The 21,704-nt window shown below is 35.2% G+C and overlaps 1 protein-coding gene across 1 annotated transcript in view; it reads right to left on the bottom strand.

Moving 5' to 3' along the window:
• DPH6 (diphthamine biosynthesis 6) overlaps window positions 1–21,704 on the bottom strand; it is a 191,350-nt gene that overhangs the window by 104,183 nt on the left and 65,463 nt on the right. Inside the window, exons 8-12 of the mRNA XM_041397884.1 lie at window positions 19,403–19,490; window positions 11,433–11,586; window positions 10,406–10,537; window positions 6,784–6,913; window positions 2,386–2,560 (exon numbers count right to left, since the gene is read on the bottom strand). Coding sequence (XP_041253818.1) covers window positions 2,386–2,560; window positions 6,784–6,913; window positions 10,406–10,537; window positions 11,433–11,586; window positions 19,403–19,490 — 679 coding nt within the window. The remainder of the gene's footprint in view (window positions 1–2,385; window positions 2,561–6,783; window positions 6,914–10,405; window positions 10,538–11,432; window positions 11,587–19,402; window positions 19,491–21,704) is intronic.

Raw genomic sequence — 21,704 nt, 5'->3', positions numbered from 1 at the left:
AAAATACATGCTGATTCCCCAGGGTACACAAAATTTCATATTGGACTGAAAAGACAAAAATTTAATTGTCCAATTGCTGTCGAGGAAAAGATAAACAAACTCTACACATCTACAACACAAGGGTAATAAATATTTACTGTTTTAAGATCATTCAGCTTCTGTTCCTCAATCATAAAAAACTAAAAAACATTTAATCATAATAAAATTTGTATGATTTAAAATAATTTTTGTTGACTACAAAAATGAAAACCTTACTTTTTTTCCTTCCTTATTTATTCTGGAAAATATATTCCATTTCTAAAATATTTGAAGTGCTTACTTCTGCTGTTGAACCTAAGAGCTCAATACCTGTCCATACATAGCCTTAAGAAGTTCTAAAAGCCCATTTAAAGACTTTAATTTTGGAAAATGATTAAGAAGATACAAAATTGGTATCTTCCATTAGTAAAATTTCAAATTAAAATACTTTGTTTATGCACTAATACACTCCTCTATGATGTCTTCTTATGAAAAGGTTTTATAAGTTGTATCCTTTATATGCTATTTTAGAAAGCAAAAATATTTAAATATTAAAAAAATTTACTAAAATGTTTATTTGTTCTATTAGATTTGACGTGTACTTTATCAAGCTCTGCAGAATGGAAATGTTACCAAAAGTCAAAAATTCTTTGCAAGACAAAACCAGAGTGTTAAATATTGCTACTCAGATGAAATGTATAGTTGGTAGTAGGAAGGCAAAATCTGACAAAAAAAATAATATGGCTGCCATGTATACCACCAATTCCCCCTATAGGTGTTTGTAGACAAGAGACAGAACACAGCTGTAAAGGACAACAAGCGAGTAATCCTCTAGCAGAGGTACAGCTTTTCATTACTGTTACTTTAGTCCTGTGGTAATTTTTAAAAGTAAAACTATTTATCTTACACTATAAGGGAAAACAATGTTGCTTAATGAAAATGTTCTCTGAGGGTAGAAAAAAAAATAAAGTAAAACAAAAACACCAGCGAGAAATTTTCCTTAATGTTTGAATTGATGACCAGTGTTACTGGTTACATTATATTTGAAGACATATGAACTTTTCTTTGGGTATAGTGACTGCCCCACAGCACCAGAAAATTTGGCACCTGTTTATGGACAATTGCAACATGAGATTTTTCACTGGGTTACCGAAGCAATTTTCAATTGACACACTTTTCTGAATTTAGTTGATGACAGTTCCAGGATATGGAGATCAGTTGCAATGTAAGAGATGTTTCTCCAAATAACAGATACAAAGCTGATTAATTTTAATCTTTGAAGGATTATGCATGATATGATACCATTATGATCATTAAAGTGTAAGTTTGAATGGAACAAAGTTTAATAAACTGACATCCTGCTTTCTCAAGAAAAATGGATACAGAGAGATGATAAAACCCCACCCTCCCATAAGAACAAGATTCATACAGTAGTAATCTAACAACATTTCTTCCTGAAAATAAAACAAATTCCACATGAGCTTCTGAAGCAAAATACTGTTCCTGAATTTTTCTGTAAATTAGTACAAAGACAAAACAAAGTATAATTGCATGGCCATTATAATAGATTTGCAAACTCAAAATATTTCAGGCATTTTAAACAGATGTCAGAAAGTCTTGCTTAAATTAGTCCGCACAACACCGGACAATGTATTACACAAGTAGAGTACTGGTAAGATAGCTATGTATTTTCTGCAACAGAAAAGGTTGAGAAAGTTAATGAATTGTCAGAATAGTACTAGGTGGACAGAAAGTACCAGATTAGGATAATTTTTTAATACACATTTTTGGTCCACTTTTCCATGATACTTTACTGCCTCCTTTTTATTATTCCAAATAGTAATATTCTGCTCAGTTTGCTATTATTTTAAAAAATAGAACAGTTCTTCATCCTTGATGTTTTTTTTAAATGGTTAAGCAGCACCTCAAGCCTCAAAAAGGATTTAATTAAATACGCATTTTAGGATTGACTCTACCTATAAAAAAGCTTGAGCTTTAACAAGGAAACTGAAATATCCTCAGCTGTGCCTAAATTCTGTTTATATTCTAGGCAGATTATAAAAGTATATGTATGACAGGTTTTTTGTCTAATTATAATATACAACAGAAGTATGCTGCTCCTGAGATTCTCTGAAAAGCATAATTTAACCAGTTTTATTATCACAAAATGAAGAACTGATGAGAGGTAAGTTGTCTACAAGTTTTAAAAACATAAATTCAAAATGCTGAAGTTTTTTTTTAACACATTTTCTTTTGCACACAGAGAGAATGAAGAAAGATGAAGTGACTTTATAACTGCATTCATTATAACTGCATTCATTTCAGTAAAGGGGCAGATATTTCACATGAAGTAACTAAAATTCTTACCTTGATGGACTGACTGTAAGGTCCTATGCTGGCAGGTGCCCAGTGGGAAATGCTCTGTACATGCATGACCAGCTTTTCATCATGTACTAAATCATCTGTTGCCATGTCATACTTATGTGCAAGGCAGTCAATGCAAAACAGCACTCCATCAGGTAACACTGTTTCCACACATACTCTGAAAATACAAAACGATTTTTCTTTTTTTTTTTTTCAAACAGAAGTTTGCTTGAACCAGCTTCCAGCATTTCCTTTTTTTTTTTTTTTTTTTTTTTTGGTCTGGGTATTAGCTTAGGAAATTTTGCCCATATCATATAACAAAAGTCAGAGTATGGCAATAACCTGCTAGCATTAACACTGTTATCTCCTCATAGACAGCTTCTTGTCCACCAGGACCCCCAGGTCCTTCTCCACAGAGCTGCTTCCCAGCACTTCAATCTGCAGCCTGTGGTGCATGGGGTTATTCCTCCCTAGGTGCAGGATCCTGCATTTGACTTTGTTGCATTTCAGAAAGTTCTTCTCTGCCCATCTCTCCAAGCTGTCAAAGTCCTTCTGCAGGGCAGCACAGCCCTCTGAGGTATCAGTCACTCCTTCCAGCTTGGTGTCACCAGTGACCTTGCTGAAGGGATCTGCACCTTCATCCAAGACACTGCACACTATTAGTGACAGGTCTCCAACTAGACCTGTGCCACTGACTATGGCCCTCTGGGATATGCCAATCCGGCAGGTCTCAATCTACCTCTCTGTCCACTCACCCAGTCCACACTTCCTGAGTTTGACTATGAGGCTGCCAAGAGACAGTGTCAAAATTTTCTAAAAAGCAGCAGCTTCTAGCTCCTTTACAACTTCTCACAGGTTATTTGTAATACTAGTACATTTTCCTGCTATACTTTAAGTTGCATGACACATACATACATATGACAGGATTCAAAATCTACTTAAGCATTCATTTATAAAGTTCACTTCTGTTTCCTCCAAGGAAGACTGAGAGCCTTGATGAACAGACAGACGTGTGTTGCATGTGGCCAGTTAAAAAGCGGAGGGGTTGAGATCTATGTGGGGAAATCAACATTTCAAAGCCTGAAAAATAATTATATTTGCAGTCCATGCATAGAAAAGTCATTTAGCTCCCAGCAGGAATCCAAAAAGAAATTACTTGTTCTCTTTACATATCATGTAACAGCCTTATAAAATTCTTCCCATCTTGCTTATTTCTTCCAAGAAAACTATTTTTCTCCTCACCTACTGCATGTAAATACAGTAGTTTTTCCTCATTACCATCATCATAAGCATGGATGAATGGATTTTCTGCTTGGGCTGGTAAATTTTCAAGACAATTTTGCAAATTCATTGCAGATCCACACCCGAGTCAGTGCTTCCAGCATACCACTTGTAAGAACTTCCACAACCAGGCCTCTGTACATAATGCAATGATGCAACCATGCAAACTGCTGTATAATTTTTCTTCAGGACAAAATGCAACATAGACAAATATGCAACATAAACACAGTGCTGTGGAAAGGGACCGGAGGACCCTGGTCAATGGCAAGTTGAACATGGTCAGCAGTGTCCTGGCAGCCAAGAGGGCCAAGCGTGTCCTGGGATGCCTCAGGCACTGCCTGGCCAGCCGAGCAAGGGGAGGGGATTGTCCTGCTCTGCTCTGAGCTGGGGCAGCCTCACCTCCAGTGCTGGGGGCAGTTTTGGGTGCTACAGTATAAGAAAGATATAAAGTGTTAGAGAGCATCCAAAGGAGGGCAACAAAGATGGCAAAGGGCCTTGATGAGCAGCTGAGGTCACTTGGTCACTGGAGGAGATGCAGGGGAGACCTCACTGCAGTTACAGCTTCCTCATGAGGGGAAGAGGAAGGGCAGGCACTGATCTCTTCTCCGGGTGACAGGACTGAGGGAATGGTATGAAGTTGTGTCGGGGGGGGTTAGGTTGGATATTATGGAAAGGTTCTTCAGGCAGAGGGAGGTTGGGTACTGGAACAGGCTCCCCAGGGAAGTGGTCACAGCACCAACCAGACAGAGCTCAAGAAGCATTTGGAAAATGCTTTCAGGCACAGTGTGTGACTCTTAACGTGTCCCATGCAGGATCATGAGCCAGACTTGGATGATCCTTGTGGGTCCCTTCCTACTCAGGATATTCTATGATGCCCTGAAAACTGTTTGCTCCATAAAAATAAAAGTAAAAAGCCATTTTCCAGCAACTTTCTAATCTTTCTACCTTTCATTTTACTGATGGAAGCCTATGTAGCTGGCTATACGAATGTGGAGCCCTAAAACATGCAGTAATAAGAAATCAAAGTTAAATTGTGAGAAGTTGAGTACTATAAAGAGAACCTACAACATGTAGGAGTGGAGACTAATTTTGTGTAGTTTGCAGCTGGGATTAGATCCCTCTTCTGAAGGCACACACAGCCGACCCTCCCATTTCTCTCTGATTTAATAATGCTGGCTTACAGTCAGCATCTTGAAGAAGCTCTCTCTGCTTGCTTTGGGTCTGACACACAGGCAGTGTAGTGGAATGTGATGATTATCTTAACAATGTCTTTGAACTATTTGTCTTGCTATACTTAAAATTCACAAGCCTCTATTACACTTCATGTTCTGCAGTAAGAGTATAAAATATAGGATTTTTCATTAGAAAATCGCTGAACAGTCGGTTTTAAAAATATGAAGAAGACAAGAGGTATGACCACACAGCTGACCCTGCTTTTAGTGCAGGATTAGACTACATGACCTCCAGAGGTCCCTTGCAACATGTATTAACCTATGATTCAAGTGAAATTTCTCAAGCTACATCAGTTCTGCATTCTCAGCATACTATCTCAGAAGCATAAGAAATTACTGTAAAAAATTACAAATTACTGTAAAAAGAAATAAGCCATTTTGACAAAGGCAATAAAAATACAAAGAGAAAATTAGTTTTAACACACATCTTTAAAAAAAAAAAAAAGACAAAATTCATGGGCTAGGTGTTTTTTATCCAATTTCCAACAGAAAACAAACCCACTACACCCGAATAACACAGGAATCACACAGTACACACCTAGACCACCAAGCAGTTTCATTATGTCAGACATAGACTTGGATGCAACATAGAAGATTTTGTACAACACATATTGAAAAAACTATGCTTTGTGTATCTATGAATTAAAGTGTTATCATCAGTGTAATTTCTTTTCTTACTTGAACTCTTACTGAACATGGAAGTGCAGCTAAGCTATCCATTTAATGTCATTATCTGAGGGAAACACAAGATATAAAGAACAATCAGATTGGATTGAGACAAAGATCCATCTAATTCAGTGTTTGTCTTCAACCAGAGCCAAGTGCATATAGGCAGGGGAAGAAAAGAAACAGACTAAATATAGTTTTAAAATAACTGTCAGTATCTCATGACGTAAATCCCAAGCAACTGCTCAGATAACAATTTTGCTATAGTATTTAACAAAATAAATAGAACAAAATCAGTAACATTTTTCACAAAGACCTAGAAAGTTCCAGACCTCATCACTTTTAGGAAGACAATGCTGGCAGTAAGGCTCTAGTAGTGCTTTTGACATTTTCTCCTATAACACATTCATAGAGAAATTGTTGATGTATGGGCTGGATGAGCAGAGAGTGAGGTGGAGTGAAAACTGGCTGAACAGCCAGGCCCAGTGGGTGGGATCAGTGGCACAAAGTCTCACAGGTGTAGAACCAGGAGCCTATACTGGGTCCACTCCTGTTCAACATCTTCATTCATAATCGACATGATGGGGCAGTGCGTCCTTGGCAAGTTTCCATCCACATGGATGTTGACAGGATGAAGAAACAGGCACACACAAACTTGATGAAGTTCAGCAAGGAGAAGCTGCAAGTCCTACACCTGGGGGAGGAACAAACCCCAAGTCCAGTATATTCTGTGGGCCTACTGGCTCAAAAGCTGCATTACAGAGAAGGACTGGAGGGTCCTGATGGACACCAACTTGAACATGAGCCAACAACGTGCCCTTGTGACAAAGAGGTTTCATGATATCCTGGGTTGCATTCAGAGAAGCACTGCCAAGGTCAAGGGATGCAAACAGAAAAGAAAAGCAAATAAAATCCCAGCAACACAAACAGTTGTCAGTTCAATCAAGTCAAAAAGAACTAAGACTTGCAAACCATGTATGATCCTTCTGTAAGTCCATATGGGGGGGGGGCATTTGTAAACCTTATGGTATATATTAAAGCAGGAATTTCTAATCCTAGTAGTTTTGACATGAGCAGCTGTGATGTTAATACTCCAAAAGGCAGCAAAAGTCTTCTTCTGTGAAACACAAACATTTGGCAAAATGCTTCACAGATATGGCAACAATAATTTTAGTCTATTACAGTGCATCATAAATACACTATAGCAGTAGTCTAATCCTACCTTGCTGGTGGACACAAATCAAATTCTGTCACATAAACTGAGTTTATAACACTGAAATCTTCCATGCTCTTTATATACAGATGAACCAAAATAATATCCTCCAGTTTCAATCCCTCTGAAGTCAAATTAGCTGCAGGATAAAAAAAATAGCTGTTAAAGACAGAATATTGTAAATGTATTTAGAAAGACAGCATAGGCATTGTGGTTTTGTTCAGCAAACCAACTGGCAATAACCTAACTGTTGTCTAAACATGACTGAAGATTCTGCAATATACTACCATTCCCCATTTAATACTTCTTTCTTTCTCATGTTAGTTTTCCAAATATACAGAAGTAGACTACAAAATAAATTTTATCTACTCTGAGCAATGGTGAATTTTTGTCCCATGAAAACACATCATGCATTCATGCATGTAAATATGTTACAGCCTGAATTACTTGTAGCCATAAGTTTGATTGTGTTGGGCGGGCTTGGGGTGGGGTGTTCATTCTGTGACAGCTAGTAATCTACAAAGGACTTTGAATCACAAAAATACAGAACTGGAAGGGACAACAGCCATCTTCAAGAAAAAGATCAAATATTTATATGCCATTCCAGAGGGATGCTTGTCTAAGCTGTTTTTAAAAACTCTCACTGCAATAATAATCTCTGCATAAACAAAGAATTATAAATGGCAAGACAGACAATAGGAAACAGAAGTGGTCAGAGGAGAAATGAAGTAAAGATAAGAGCAGAGGAAAGGTCAAGCAGACAGCTAAAGAAGAAATAATGAGAAGTCAAGATCATCTGAATGTGTATGCATAGAATACTCCAGACATAGTGCTCAGAGAGAATGTATTACTCTCATATAGTCAACCACATAACCAGATATGTCATCAGCTCTGCAGTGTCCCTTTTGTAGCTCATGAGCAATAGAAACTAAATGAAGACAAAATCTTCTCCGAATATAGAACATATATAATAAGAGAATACTCTGTGACCTAATTTAAATAAGCCATGTAAAGTTGTTCTCAGTGTAATTTTGGGCATCTTGCCCTTTAATGTTACAGTGTGCACATGTATATATACTCATACATTTGTTTTTAAGTTGAGAAGTACAAGGGTATAAAGACAATCTCTGAAGGTTGTCACCTTAGTAAGAAATAGTTTTTGTGTTAAACTTTTCAGTGCTTTTAAAGACAGTTCAGGATTTTGCACACTTTCATTAAGATTAGTTTGGTCACACATTTAAGGAGGAAACAAGGACAATTTTTGAATTTCCAGCCAGCGCTTTAGTCAAGAAGAAAGGTCTGCAGTTAAAAGCTCTGCAGCATTATATGGAATACCGGAGGGGGAAAAATCCCTCAATCAACTGATACATACCTCTGCACACACAAGCATCCCCACTCTAAATTTAAAATATATGAGCCAACAAACTAAGTCTAACTTGTGGACACAGAGCAAGCTGATGGGTGTGATTTGGATAAATTCATAATTCCTACCTTTAAAAATACCTGCTAAGTAAATGTACTATCCCTTTTCCCCCTGCATTAATTAGAAGAATGGTGGGAAATAACTTTTCCCCAGCTTATAATCAAAATAAAATTGATTCCCAAAACACTTTCTTTAATAGAAAGGAATACATGATGAACTCTTAGGCTCTTCACAACAACTTCTGTTTTTCAGGAACAGGACCTGAAACGGTTTCCCTGCATTCCCATTGCATCTGTTCTGGACATACAGGGAAACCTTACAGACTTTCTGTTGAATTTCAAGCCATTCTAATAATTTATAGAATATGATCAGGTGAGACTCACCCCTACTAAAGCAGAACTGCCCCAGAAGTTTACATTGACTGAAGTACAGCTCTTTGATTGTTTTTGGTTGGTTGGTTGGCTTTTTGTTTTGTTGGGGTCTTTTTGCTTGTTTTTTTTTATTAAGGGGTTATCCAGAATCCTTAGCTGAGAGCCACAAAATACAGGAGCCAAACTGTCTATATAAGAACTTTAGCCTGTTTTGATGTAATAAAAATACACAGTTTCCTTCAGCTTATGAAACTTTGCCATGGTACAACTAAACCACAGCTGCTTTATATTACATAAAGTGAAGCAATCTTTGACATCTTCCAATCATATCTAAAAAAAGTTTAACATGAGAGTTTAAGGATACAAATCTATAAACAGCAATACATTGCATTCCCTCCCATTCTTGACTTCATAGAATTCCATCCATTCTACAGAATGTTTCATAGCATCTAGTAAGAAATTTCCATTTCCAGATCTTTTTGTCCACACACATTCACTTTAGAAGTGCAGAGTTTAAAAGAACTGTGCTTATTCCATTCTCACTACAGTGAAGCTGAACTGCTGTACAGATTTAAAATATGTGTTTAGAAAAAGCCTTGTGCACATCTGCAGATTAAGGTCTCAGAAACAAATTGTTTTGTTTGTCATGACAGAACCACAATTCATTCAGTTTCCACATCCACTTCCAAAAGGAGAATAACTAAAAGAAACATGAGAACTGAAATTTTCTGCAAAGGATCAGAAAACTACTTTGTTTCCTTACCATCACACAAGTAATGCAAGTAATCTGCTGAAAGCAACAGGCTACTGCACTAGTCAGACAAAAAGTTTTTTGGCAAATGTTATGTTACATAATGTTTGTACAAGCTAACTTCCATTCAAATATAATGAGAAAAAAAAAAAAAGACTGCAAAACCCTCTTGCTTCACTTTACAGATGATATGCAGATTTACACTAAAATCTATTGTCTTTTTCTGTAAAAGTCTGATCATCTTCACCTTGCTGATTTCCAAACAATGAAAAACTAGCTTAATGATCTTCTATCAAGTATAACTTTGCTTCTGAAAAAATGTTCTAGGGTTTCTTTACCATCCTATATTTAATCAGGAATACTCAGGTGGACATGCAAAAATATAAGATATGTTAGGACAATATCTCATGTAAATTCATAAACAAGAATATGACTTTACCCATTTAGATACTAAAAATCATTTCCATTTTTGTGAATGAAAAGAAGCCTGTACAAACATACTTAAACTTTAGAATGAAAAAATACAAAACAAAAACATGAACACTTTATGTCAGAAAAAAACCCCATCAACATTATATGTCAGAATCTTGTAAGGAACCTGGATTTCATGATTCCCAAGACAGCAATTTTGCCTTTACATTAGGAATATAAATGAGATTTACTGCTACTGACCTAATCCTAGATGCCAAAATGTATATCAGCTTTCTAGAAAACTTAATTTAAAATTATGGAAGCTACGAATGTGTTTTAGCAAGTAGACAGCATCTATAGCACACATACATACACACACTATATATGTCAAGAATGCTATAAAGTGAGCAAGTACTGTGCAAATAGAGTTTTTACAGTGATATGAACACCACTCTGGTTTTCCAGGGCCTTCAAAGTCTGTGAAATTATGATGTGTTAAATATTAAAGCTGGCAGTCTTGATATCAAAGGTTCCAATCAAATGCACAAGGAGATGGCACACCAAAAACCACAACCTATAAAGTTATAAAACCACATGAAAATACAGATTTTTCCTTAAGATCATATTAAAAACACAATCAGTGACATCAGATAATGTATTAACTGAATAAAGCACCTCTCAGAGAAGAAAAGGCTTCCCGTGCTGCATCTTGAGCATTTCTATCCTTTGATGGAAGGAAGTGGGCAGTGATACCTGAAAACCACTGGTAACCACTCAGGGATTTTCCCGAATTTTGAAGTGTCTTGGCTATGGAAAATGAAGAAAAGAACCATGATTATAACAATGAAAGGTTTCAGATTAACCAAGGATACATTTTAAACTGTTTAAAGAAGAACAGAAACTGACAACAGAATAGAACAAACTGACAAACTGTAAAAACATCTTCAAAAATATTTACAAACAGATATAAAAGTAAGGGTTCTAGGAGCAAAGCTCCCAAATCCTTCTCCAACACTGCCTTCACAAAATATGCATGCAAGTAGCACATTAGCTGAGAACTTCAGTACTTTTTCTCCTCCTTTCCATTTTTGCTGATCTTTTACAATTTCTCGACCTGTTTGGTTACAGACTTGGCACAAGATGTGACACTGAAAAGCTAAAATTTTCAAAAGTATTCAAGTGGCATAAAAACAGATTTTCTACTATTACTACTATGCCAAATTTTACTGGAAGTTAGGTGCGTAACCTGGTTTCTGACTGTCTTTGCAAATGCATAACATGTTTAGACATTTTTAAAGCCCACCAGGCACTTCTCCATGTTCAAGAAATAAAAGACCTAAATAGGATTCAATACCCAAACACAGTTAGCTGTGAAATTTAGTCTTTAGGAAGTTTATCCATCTATGTGTGTAGTAACAGAAATGTAGCAGTATTTCCAGGAGGAGGAGAGAGAAAGGAAGAGAGAGAAGAGAAAAAATAATGTGTTATGCTCCCGTAAACTAACTTGAAATGCTTCACTATTATAGATCTATTGATTATTACCAGAAAAATGCATTCTAGTAGGATCTCTCTTTTCAGACTAATTACTACAGGTCAAGCACATTTTTTTCAGGAGTGTTTGTATAGTAATTAAGATATTTCACCTGCATGAAACAGTCAATATTTTTATCTCATTTTTAAAAAAAAACTGTGCAAAACTCACTGAAATCCAAAGACTTATGTTTCAAAGTCTTCCAGATGACAGGAATATTTTTCTGTGGTTCATACTCTTCTGATGAAGGAAAAATATCATCATCCATACAGCTTATCTCACAAGAACAGCTACTGACCACAAAAGTACCCAAGGATTCTTCCTGCTAGAGACAAACATTATAAAATAAGCAAGTAAATACCATGCCAAGCAGTATGAAATCAGAACATTTTATCATTCAAATACATGTTTAAGCTACAAAAAATACTATAGTTCAACAGATACATATCTTAGAACAGTTCACAAAAAAATAGCATTAGGATTTCCCATTAGACTGCAGAACTGGCAAAACATAATGTACTCCTGTTGATATAACAAATGGAAGAAAAAGGCAGACTTAGTAACTGAGGACAGCAGATATAAAAAATTATGAGATCCAAGAATAAAGACAGAAAGAATACTATTATGAAGAAATGGAACCCCACAATTATATACAAGACAACTATGTTTTCAAAAAATAGTATAAACTAAGTGAACAAAGGAACAAAAGCACAAAAAGTAATAATTTTATAATTAACTTTGTATCAAATACTTGAAATAGAGCAAAAGATTAATAAGAAAGTTTTAAACTTTTTGGAACAATGAATAAAGGTAGTGTGTGTAAAAAAAAAATCTCTGTTATCTCACAGAGACTATCCTTTCCATCAAACGCTTTGATATCAGTTGTGATAACAGAAAAATGCATTTCCCAAGATCTATACATTGAAGTAATTTCTTGACAAGGAAGAAAAATAATTCTTCCCAAATGCTTTCTCAGGATCAGGAAGAGAAAAACACCCACTGCACCTTTTAAAGTAAAATGCACAGGCATAGTGCTTACTGACCAGTCTTTAACAATTCAGTGCTCATTACATTTTGAATATGCCACGTAACTACAGCATACATTTTTTGTGAAGTTGTTTTTGTTTGCTTTTTAATTTTAGAGCAATCAGAACCCTTACTCTCTCCCATCTGATTTTCCAATCAGCCTAATCTGCAGAGCACATTGACTACCAGCTTGGGTAATACCACTTGTCTATCTAAAAGCAGTATCAATTATGACAGAATTTACCTAGAAACCCTAATCAAACACCACTGCATGCTGTAATGCCAGATTCTATCAATTAAATTTCTTCCCAAAGATCTCAAATTTCATGTAGTGTCTAAACTATGCATTTTACTGAAGGCTTCTTAAATACCAAATTCACAAAAGTTATAATAAATCCAGATCAGGAAAGATAACAAATTGAAAAAACATGAAACCTTTGACAATTCCTAATAGTGATTAGAAATTTCTGAATATTCCTTTAGCTGATAAATTCATGTTCCGTGCAAAATGTCATTAAAAATAACATTAACATTACATAGTGAAATATTTATTGTATTTAATTTTAATGTATTTTTTTCTTTCCTGTGGAAAATAAAACCTATCTTACTGCAACTTTAAATATTTATCTTCATTTTAATCACAAAAAAGTCAGAAAAATAAAGGCAGAAAACTACAGTATGCATGAGAACTCTGTGATAACTCAACCCAACCATCAATGTTTGACTTCACTGAAGTGAAAAAGGATCCAGTTAAGTTAAAGAAGTACATTTGGAAATTTTAAGAAAAGGTTAAATTACAAAAAGATCGTTATCTGTGAGAGGAAACTCAGTTCTGCTGACACTGAAAGAGGTCATAGGTAGTTTTATAAGCACTGTAAACACTAAGTCTATTATCTAAGAAGGGCTGATGTTCTTTGATTGGACTTCATTTTATTCATTCCTCCAAGAAAGACATGAAAGTCAAGGCAATAATCTACTTTACTTGAATCAATTGTACCTCAGAGGTTAAAAGAAGTCAAGAAGATGTAACATAATAGCCCAGACAAAAACTGCAATTTAGCACAAACATGACACGCATTCCAACATTGCAGAAGACAAGCATCCAGCAGCATCTGTACCATTTCCTACTCATTGAATTACACCTTTGACTACTGCTATCAGTGGGTGCATCTTGCCATTCCCTAGAGGGATGCATGATTGCTCCTAAGTCTTCAGGTATAACTTAAAAAAATAAAGAAGCAGGAACACAAATCTGTAATTGAAAAAGATCTTAAGATGGTTTAAGCTACAAGAACCAAGGAAATTAAACTGTTTCAAAAGTTTCTTTTTTTTTTTATCTACAAGATACCACTTCATGGAAATGTACAGATTGTATAGCAGCATCACATGCTAGAAGTGCTACCACTTGCTTCTTGCAAATGTTTTGTTGTTTTAATAAATAAATAATTTTCACTGAGCAATTCATAGCATCCACCATGAAACAATCAATTTGCATTGTAGCATGGGCATTCAGAGGAGTTCTAAAGTAACACATGCAGAGTTGGCACCTCTTGGTCCTAGCCCCGAGTAAGCAGGCACAGACATGGTGATGTGAATGATGCCACTACACTGCTACTTCGGGTTTTGATTTAACATCACCTGGATTTTAACTTCACTATGCCATAAAAATCCATCAGAAGGGAAAAAAAAATGTTAACTGGAAAGGAAAAAGATCCAGCTTGCCAGTTTTTTACTCACTTTTATTAAGATTTATATAATCACCTTTGAAAAGATCTACAGATAAAAAATTTTTGGAAATTATTGTGAAATATCAGAGATCTCTTACAAGATGCAAAGTCTGCAAAAAAATTTGGGATGTCTGTTGATTTCAATGCCTATGATACATCACAATGACTCATTCAAGGCTCCAAAAACATTGGTAATCAATCACTTCCCACAGCAGCACAGGTGCAGGCTACAGCAGAAGTATTAAGCGTGGAACCTGGCACCCAAGGAACAACAGGCTCAATGCCAGCCTAAGCAGAGCTGCCATACTCTTTTTGGTAGCTATATTTAAATCCATACAAATGTTGGTCTTCCATTCCTCTCAACAGATTAAGTAATCTAAGAAGCTAAAACTTATAGACTGCCACAAACAGAGTAACTTTCCCTGAATAATAGTCTCATCGCTTTAAAAAGAAAAAATCAAGTTTGCTATAATGACATTTTAATTAAATCTTACAGAACCTATTTTATCGCATAACATTTTCATGTTACTTCACAGAAGCAATATATTTTCCCATTTGTTACACAGTTTCTCCCACACCCACTGTACATTGTGATACCAACCTAATTTTGGATCAGAGCCTGCATGCATGCATACACTTAACTATATTCACATAACTCATGTCATTGATGCAAGTGTGCTCAGAATGAAGTTAAGCAAATGCACAAGTGTTCCAAGATCCAAATTCTCCTGTTGAAAAAGCCTTGGAGCTAGGACTTTGACTGATATAGCTGAAATTCCATGCAGTGGTCTTTTATGAAAACAACAGATTGTCTTTTTAAAAAGCTTACATTCTCTGCTACAGAAACTGGTATAAAAACCTATCACAACACAATTCTAAAACTGATAACTCTCCCACTGAGCAGCAATGAGAATACAGTGGAGCAGAGAGCTCAGAAGACAAAAGATTATCTCTTTATTCTTTGTGATGTACCTTGATAACAGAACTCCTTGAAATAAATATAATGAGAGGGATCATATGCATCTTGCATTATTTTGAGTACAATGTACAGAATCATAGGAAAGAATGTCCGTTGCGCTAAAATACTTTCAAATAAAGTATCTTCACTATGAAAAGAGAACAAAAAAATTATCTTTCCTCAGAGAACTGGACTGAATCTGAAAGCAAATAGAGAAGAAAAGAAAATCCTTTATTTATTATCGTAGTGTTAGAAATAAATCAGAGCACAAAAAAAGTTTTTTGATATTTTGTTATTAAGTTCTGAAAACAAAACTACAAGAGTTATCTATATTCTTATTATGCAGAAGGGAAACTAAAGGTGTTGATGATTCCTCTCTGTGTGTGGAGACACGAGGCTTGACTCCATTTCAGAAGGCTGATTTATTATGTTAGATATTATATTAAAATGCTACATTAAGACTATACTAAAAGAACAGAGAGATCAGAAGGCTCAACAAGAACAGAGCAGAATGGAATAACAAAAATCCTGTGACTGCTCACAGCCTTGGCACAGGTGGCTGTGATTGGTCATCAATGGAAAACAATCCACATGGACCAATCACAGATGCACCTGTTGCATTCCACAGCAGCAGATAGTAATTGTTTACATTTCTCTCCTGAGGCTCCTCATCTTCTCAGGAGAGGAAAAATCCCAGCAAAGGATTTTCATAATATCATAGCTACATAAGGTTGCTTAGGAGAAGTATTGCTCAATGATGACAAAGTATTCAAAAATGCTACCCATAATGCCATAAACAAAACATGTTTTGAAACTCCTTCCTATTTTCCCTGACATCACTGACAAAGTCTAACTCTACAGCTAAAGTTCTAAATGTAGACTAACTAAAATAATGAGGAACTGGACAGGAAAAGGCTACAATGTTAAATCATATATAACCTGTAGGCTTGTGTGCCTTTAGTTTACATGGCACACAAATATCTCCTGAAAACCTTTTCTAAATTTACAAGTCACAGAACTCTACAAGTGTTTTAAAAATCTTCTCCAAAATGACCTGTATAATAGATCTCCTGCCATTTAACAGGGGCAAACTGCTTGCACTTCTGAGATGTGTTCCAGCTACAAGGTCAAGATCTTTTACAAACAGAAAAACACAGTATCAGTTTATAATAGGTAATACAATGCAATGGTCCATTATAAGAAAAAGCAGCAGCAGGCATGAGTTCTGTGTCTCTTACAGGCAAACAGGCTTCTTTCTTCTGCAAAGTGTAGAAAGAAAACTACACGATTCCCTCTAATTCTGGACTATTCAAACTTAAGGGCTGCAGTTTTCCATGCTGTATTGTTTGATATGTGTGTGCTCCCGCTCACTGGAACTCGGAAACAAAGTATTAATTATTAAATGCGGGAAAGAGCAAATGTGAAAGCATGAACAACAGCTAGTATGTTCACTACTGTCATCAGAGGTATGTTCCCATCAGCAGAAGCTCCAACAGCATTAATTTCTGTTTCTGATCTTTACAACGCCAACACAATGAAGAGAAAGAATACAGCAAAAAGGAAAAGCATTGTGCTGACAAACTAAAAAAAAAGTTTCACAGTTGTTTTTCCTAATGGAAAATACTCAGAATTTAATTTTTATTGAGTAGAAGGCCAATACACCTAATTCAAAGAATCTAGAATATGCTTCAGAAATTGTCTCCCGCCAGAAAAACCATTCTACATTTTAAGTGTATGAAATGAGTACCTTGGCAAAGCAAAATATTGATGAAACTCGGTATCTATATTATAGAGGTGACCTCGTTTTTCATCCTGAAGTAAAAGAGGCATTCCCAAATTTTGAGTATTAGTGTTTTATTACCATTCTTTTTTATTCTTACTGTTTTTTTGTAAAATGCCTACAAAAATTGTTTATCATATTTTTAATACTTTTAATAACAAAATATAGTATTTATGTCTTTAGCCTTTTCTGCATCACTATTTATGAAAGAAAAGTGGGTGTGTTTGAAAAAATCTTTAATTATTATGCATAAAACACGTTGAAGTTGCACAGAAATACATTAAACCAGAACAGTGAGTTCAATGCTATGTTCCCCTAGGCAAAAGGGCTCATTTTGCTGCCAGAAACAATCTAAACCAAATTTCTAGGCAGTCTTTGTAGTCGAACATAAAGAGACTTAGCTAAAGAAAATGCAATATAGAGTAGGAAAGACAGCAGAGACCCAAGGTGCACTATCTATAATTGCAAAATTATTTTAAAAGTAAATTCAAGGAATGTAAAATTAAGACCTGTGGCAAATAAAACAGACAAAATTAATATACAATTCAGTTAAAAATATGTTTCTCTTACAGCAGAAATTATAACAAAATTGATGTCACAATACTTGTTACAATTACACTTCACTGTGGAGTCTGTTAATATTTTCTACAAAATGCTTAAAAAAGTGGCTACTTTTACACATTGTTCATAATGGTGTGTTATTTTTCCCAATTTTCAGTAATCCCTTGAAAGCCTCAAACTAAAATTAGTTCTCCTTCTGAAGCAGTTTTTTTCCTGCAATACTTTATTATTATGGGATTGGCTGTTAAGTGCTGAATACTAACTGATACTTAAAATTTTCCACAGGCTTATAAGCACCAAATAGTGAGCAAAAGTACAATACTACAGGCATATCAATCTTGAAGGCATGCCTTTATTATTATGCAGTTAAATGATGCTAACAGTTATGACCTGAAAGACTGACTGGTTCTCCATATTTATAACTTCTCAAAAACTTAGCTTATTTTACTATGGCACAAAATAATTTATAACCAAAAGATATTAATGCTTTTGCAAAAGTCAGACTATTTTCCTTTTAAATATACATTAGTTTATGTACCAAAATTCAGGGCAAGCTGCTGAAAATCTTACCCCTTGCACAGTGTGACAGGTTTGTCTACAATGGATTGGAAATACTGTTTACTACAACACTACCTGAAACTGTAAGGCTTTAACCAAATCTAAAACATCTACATAAGAAGGGGAAAAGAGTTACTGAACAGATAAAAGTAAAATCTTGATTCTTATATCAAATGTTATGCATTTCAATATGATATCTCCTCTGATTTATGTAAAGCTTTGTGGTTTTCATTTTCCCTAGCCTGTCACATTGTAGTGATGTATGGTGCATTTTAGCATCAAGTTTGCCATGAGCAATAAAGTCAGTGCCCCCAAAGAAATATCAATATATTATCAGTCTTCTCCACCATGCCACATTCCCAAATTTTCCTTTATTCAGCCTATTTGGTTTTGTTTCACACAGTTGATATCCTTTTCACAGTCTCCCACACAAATATTTAATATTTTATTTTTGAAAGAAATCCAAAACTAGAAATTGACAGGATGAAATACAATTTACTTTCCAAGGCAAAATGGGGCCATCATGGAAGAAAAACACTGGGGCATTTTATCTGTTTGCAATAATAAAATTAAAAAAAGAAAGGGAGATGGAAGAGGGGAAGGCATGATCTATTGAAAGACATGCAGGAAATGTTGCTTAAGAGACATGAAATTTGAGATACCAATAGAACCATGTTCTGTAACAATTTCTGCACTTCAATCATCAATGTGCAGAATGACTTAAGAAGAGCTATAAAAAGATGACTGCAACAGTAGAAAAAAGATCATGATGCACTCTCTTCAGCAAAATACTAATACTTCAGAGGCTCAGGAAGAAAAGAAAATCATTTTAACTGCAAAATAATAAAATGAAAAACAGAAAAGTGATGAAATATTGTCTGTTTTGACCTTAGTTCTGCTCACATGAAAGTCTGCAACATTTAAACTACTGGAGTTCCTATTCATGTTCTGCTCTTTCTACAGAATCATAAATTAATAGAATTAATTCCAATAAACTAATAATGATTCCTTTAAAATTTTTGACCAAGATAATCTCCACATAATTAGAAGTCACTCATTAGGTGTATTTTTCATATGGAAAAAAAGCAAAACCCAGAACATTCAAAACTCAAGCACTTACAGGTTAGCAAGGTTTTAAATCATCCACATTATAACCAAAATATCAAAAAGAGACGCCACCTCCCAACAAATCAACACTCATTTGGTTCATACCATTTCCTAATACAATTGTGTTCTACAGTGCAGCTCTTCTACCCAGGTTGCACACGTGCTTCACTGAACCACACTGACTGAACACCTTGAGGTTTTGAGATTCAAAAAACCACACAAGTATACTACCTGCACTCATTCACTTGACACAAGTGCACTTGGTCATTCCTAAGGGCAAGTTCTGAAATTCAGCTAAATATGTACACTGTTACTTGAATGTAACACCTATATGAGAATATGGTGGTTCACTCCAAATTGTGACAACACAACTAGAAAGCATGCATATAGCTTTAAAGGAAAAGAATATTTGCAGCCTACTTGCCTTATTCTCCAGGTGTAGTTTTAAAAAATGAAGGTAGGCCACAGGTGCAAATGCATCAGCCGAATGCATGACCACCTTGGCTGAATCTCTGAAATACAAAATTTTTATCATTAAATAGTATAGTATACATATTAGAGACTATATCAAATAGTATACATATGTAGAGAGAGACAACACCTAGTCACTGTATAACACAAAATCTAATGTAACTCATTGAAAATCTATTAATTTCTTATCAATGTTTTCATATAAATTAAGACCAAGTTAGTTATATAAAACCATATTGTTGAACAATACATTACCTTCACAACTTTTCAATTTTCAAAAGGAATAAACTATACTTCCCGAGTGAGCTGGCACAGCAGATGCAGCAACAACCATAAAACCAAAGATGAAATGCAAAGAGTAAGCTTGTTTTTGTTACCTCACCACCTGGGGCCCCTGAAGCAGCATTCAGGCAGGGGCACAAAAGAAGGGACACAGGCAGTCCAGAGACTTGGTCCATGCTAAAGCATCACCAAACCTGCGGGTCCCGCCTGCATCTCAGGGATTGGCATGGGTGCTATATCTCACTGTGCTTTCATCTTTCCCACAGCCAGGCAGGAATCTCAAGCGTGTTCAATAGGGTCCCACAGTCTATCACAGGCTTGTGTTATCTAAACACAGATGCTCTACTCATCTAACACATGAGGCCAAAAACAATTACTATGATACATATGTTTTTGACACCCCAGCTGCAAGTCACTTGAGAGTATTTACAACCCTCCTTGCCAATCTTCCACTCTTTTCCCACACTCCTAGACCAATATTAAGAGAATTAGTTAGCTGCAGTCTATGACAGTGTAAACTACACTGTGTTGTAGATTCCAGAGACTAATACATAAAGCAACCTTTAAATTCCATCAATAGGAAATTTTTCAAAAGTCCATTGTTTTGATAATGCTTGAGAGATTAGTTTCTGAAGTATTAACAACATACAGTATTGCATACTGAGAAATCGACTGATCCAGCCATCTTGCATCTGATAGTGAAGACTACCAGACACAACTTTTTAATGCCAAATGTGTTGGTAACAATGTTAAACTTCCTGTGTGCTGATTCAAATTAGTTAATTTTAGTTTTCATTTTTACAGACACAATCTGTCACACTTTGATTCACAAGAGGCAGTATCTGTTATATCCATATGCACAGTTTTACTACTTAAGAAAAAGGTAGCTCTAAGAAACAAACATCAGAAGGTGAGAAACTCAAGGAAAACATAAGAGAAATTCAGATGCAGTAAAAGAAAATCTGAAAGTTGTTGAAAGTAAGCAAAGGACACATAATTTTCCGGAAACCACGGTGCCCTTGGTACCTTCATAGTGTTCAAAGAGATGATATAGATAGATTTCTAGTAATATCACATAAAACCAATGCAAACTCAAAATGGTTGAAGCTTTGGCCAGATCCCAAAAAAAGCGTAAAATTAACAGAAATATCTGTTCTATAAAATGTGTTTTGGGATTTAAAAATAACAAAACATCACAAAATAATGATAAATACTTTTAACATAAGAAGATCCACTTTAAGCAAACTTTTAAAGTCTTTTGATGAATAGGCCTCAGGTTCATTCTTGAGAGCAATTATCAAGATTCTTTATGATTAAAATATTGGTTTTATTTAAGATATAAGATACTTTATACATAGTTCCTTCAGATTAAAATCATTGTTTTCAAGTGACAATGGTGTCTTCTAATTCTAACAGAAATAAGTAAAAAAAAAAATTGGTGGAGAGCAGAATAGTTCTGTTTACATCCAATTAGTTTCCAATTAAAAAACCTAATCAAGTCCTGAAGTTGACAGGTCATATCCAGCTTGGAAAATAGTAAAAAAACCCCAACCAACTCAAAACACAGGAAAAGCAGAAATTTAAAATGAAAAACAATGATTTGTGAGACCCCAATAAAGTCTATAAGGCCATTTCACACTAAAAATCTGAATTTTGAGTAGGAACTTGACTACCTAAGATGATTCATGTTTGATTGTAATGGAAACACATGAATTTTGTTAAGGAAATTTTCAGAAGACTGAAAAAAAACCGAACAACAGTTGAAAAACTGTCTCAATCAGCTATTTGTTTTGAAATCAAAATCATCTGATCTCTCAAGACTTCTATATGATCTAGAAAGCATCCAGTAATTTTACAACACTGTAACTTTCTGCAACTCTGTAACTTTCTCAGGACAAACACATCAAGCTAGAACAAGACTAAGAGTACAATCAATGCTTCTCAGAACATTACTATTTTTTCATGTTTACAGA

The sequence above is a fragment of the Onychostruthus taczanowskii genome, unplaced genomic scaffold (genome assembly GCF_017590055.1).
Source record: "Onychostruthus taczanowskii isolate IOZ18803 unplaced genomic scaffold, ASM1759005v1 scaffold1, whole genome shotgun sequence".
Taxonomy (NCBI): Eukaryota; Metazoa; Chordata; class Aves; order Passeriformes; family Passeridae; genus Onychostruthus; species Onychostruthus taczanowskii.
The sequence above is the reverse complement of the archived record's forward strand: the minus strand, read 5'-3'. Positions and strand labels throughout refer to the sequence as shown.